This window comes from Acyrthosiphon pisum, chromosome A1 (assembly GCF_005508785.2).
Source record: "Acyrthosiphon pisum isolate AL4f chromosome A1, pea_aphid_22Mar2018_4r6ur, whole genome shotgun sequence".
Lineage (NCBI taxonomy): Eukaryota > Metazoa > Arthropoda > Insecta > Hemiptera > Aphididae > Acyrthosiphon > Acyrthosiphon pisum.
In genome coordinates, this window is record NC_042494.1 from 85,083,324 (window position 1) to 85,086,505 (window position 3,182).

Below are 3,182 nucleotides of genomic sequence, written 5' to 3' on the forward strand. Positions count from 1 at the left end.
TTGCGGAAATTAATGATGATAAATTAACGTAAGTATACCTACATACTAAGTTACTTTATTTGTCTTCTGTTCTATTGTATTATATTCCGTATTTATTTTATTTATTTTCGTGTTCTAATAAATAAAACATTATAATAATATGAACAATATAAAAATATCATATAAATAGTGTGTTTGTTTTAAATTTTTAAAGGTAGCTTAAAATGTAACAGTCGTTGTCACAATTAATTTTCCTGTTCTAAAAAAAAAAACCCCCAGGGGGACACTGCGTGTCACTTAACATCCAGTGTTACGGGCTTATAAGCTATAGTGAACCCGGGGCCCCGAGCTGAGGCGTAGGGAAATTGGCGATCCCATCGCCCAGTGCTAATTGCACTGCAATAGCCTCCACCTTACCTTAACTGGCTGGGTGTCATGGTCCTCCAAGTTGGAGGTTGATCGATGTGCTAACAACCCATCCTCGGAAAAAACATTGTTAAGAAGCAACCAACACAAAATCCTCGGAAAAATGTGGAGATACAGGACTTAAAGATTGGAACATGGAACGTGCGCTCTTTATACAGGACTGGAACACTGAAAACAGTAGTATCTGAACTTGGCAGATACGGACTGGCTATATTAGCAATTCAAGAAACTAAATGGCCCGGATCTGGCAACCACAAAACAGAGAAAGCAACATTATTCTACAGCGGAGGATTAGGACACGAAAGGGGAGTTGGTTTCGTAGTCAGTGACAGGATACTTCACAACATTAAGCGATTCGAGGCAATTAAAGATAGACTATTTCTCTTGGAAATTCAAGCTAAATGGTTCAATATAATACTGATTAATTGCTATGCTCCAACAGAGGACAAAGACGAAGAGACAAAAAATGATTTCGCTAGAAGCGCTATATGACACAATACCTCAAAATATGGTCAAAATTGTACTAGGATACTTTAATGCAAAAATTTGAAAAGAAATATGTTACAAACCAACGATAGGATAACAAAGCCTCCATAATAACTCAAACAACAACGGGGTTAGAGTAATATATTTTGCAACGTCCAAGGGGATGGCCATAAGCAGTACTTTTTTTCCGCATAAACAAATCTATAAACAGACATGGATGTCCCCCGGTGGAACAACTAAGAATCAAATTGATCATGTCATGGTTGACTCTAGAAGAAAACACTGCATAACGGATGTAAAAATCTGTAGAGGCGTCTGTGGGATTTCAGACCACTTTCTAGTACGAATTCAAGTACAGCTTAGATTGTCGGTAACCTGGAGAGAAAATAATAGAGTTACCCAGAAGTTCAACGTTGAGAAATTAAAGGAAAACACAAACCTGCAGAACTACATAGAAACAATAGATAGAAATCTAAAAAACAACAACAACACTAAGATTGATCAATTATGAGGGAAACTAGAAAAAACAATCAAGCAAGCAGCGAAAGACGTACTAGGTTTTGTGGAGAGAAGCAAACCTAAAAATTGGTTCAATGACAAATGCAGAAGAGCTCTTGAAAAACGAGATGCTGTCAGAATGGCACTCATAAAAACTCCCAACAAGTCTAACTGAAGAGCCTTAGCAATCAAACAACGAGAAACTAAGATGAATAATAAGAACCGAAAAGAGGCAATGGGAAAAGAGCTACATCAACGACATAGAGACAAATATTAAAAGTAACATCAAAATCTCATATAAAAAAACGAATAACTTAAAAAACGGATACAAACCAAGAACAACCATCCTAAAAGAACCAGACGGTACATTGATTACAGATAAAAGCGAAATAGCCGAAAAGTTCAGAGAAATGTTTGAAACGGTACTACTTAAAACAAGACAAACAGAACCTGTAGATCAATATACGACAACAGTAGAACAAATGATACATGATCACGCAAAAGATCACTCGGCCGTCCAAAACAAAGATGATTAGACAGGGTCCATAAGGACTTGGAGATGATGGGAATCCTGAACGGTGAAGAACTAGCAACGGATAGAGACAGATGGAGGGAAGTGGTGGTTGCGGCGAAGGACCTGAATGGTCTATATTAAACAAAAAAATAAATAAATAAATAAATAAACAAAAAAAATAACTTATAAATATACTATACATTGTTACTAATACATTAAATTAAATTTAGATAAAATAACTTAAATTTATCTTTGTAATATAATCTATACCTTTGGTATTGTAAAAGTCATAAATAAGTATACTTAATAAATACGTTAAATAGATAATATTGGATATTACATTCAAACTTGACGTGTGCAATACATTTTGTATTCCAGTACACAAAGTGAACGACCAGATTGTGAAAAAAATTACACGATGTTAAATTGGAGTGACCACTTCATGAAAAAGTGACCATTTTGTGAAATATTTTCGAATTTCATGAAGTGTAAAATATCCGTTACTATTTCATGAAAAGATCGATTTCACTAAGTTGCTACGACATAATATATATTATATGTATAATATATATATATATTGGTCTTATAATAATGATGTGTGCTCTTTTTTAATAGGAAAAATGTTTCAATCTTGAACTTCGAGGGTGGTTGCTGGTAGAATATTGGATCAAGTTGGTAGGTACTTTGAGGACCCAAAGTTACCGGTATTTTACTGTCCAAATAATTAGTAAATATGAATAGGTATTTATATATTTAGAAAATGTATTTCAATCAGCAACGTACTGTATTAGGTAATATTTAACAGCCTATCCTCTGGCTACGTCACTATTGAACTATTGATTGATAAACATATTTTAAGACGTACCCATGTTAGGGCGTCAGGAATTATAAAAATGTAGAAATTTTCGAACAATGTTAATCGAATTACCTAGATAGGTAATAATGTAATATATAATAGCTGTATAATACATTGTTTCGTTTAAAATTACAATTAATGAATTGGGCTTGTTTTTTTAGATTTCTGAATGAAGTGAATGTAAAACAGACGTGCTTTTACAATATAATATATTATAAAGGTATAAATTATAATGAATTATTAATTATTATCTATGTTTTTTTATTTGACTTTATTGTTTTTAAATCTAAATATGCCCCCAATCGTATTAATTAAGTTCTAATCCAGATACTCCTATTTAAAATAATGATTTAATCAAAATGTACCCGACCTTCGTACGAAATTACATAATATTCTCCATATAAATATTGCTTTATTAACATA

The 3,182-nt window shown here is 32.9% G+C and overlaps 1 protein-coding gene across 1 annotated transcript; it reads left to right on the forward strand.

Moving 5' to 3' along the window:
- Positions 1–414: 414 nt before the first annotated feature.
- Positions 415–897, forward strand: LOC100569860. The gene is made up of 2 exons (XM_008191363.1): positions 415–426; positions 481–897. Exons 1-2 carry the CDS (start codon positions 415–417, stop codon positions 895–897), a joined length of 429 nt encoding a protein of 142 aa, XP_008189585.1.
- Positions 898–3,182: the final 2,285 nt, after the last annotated feature.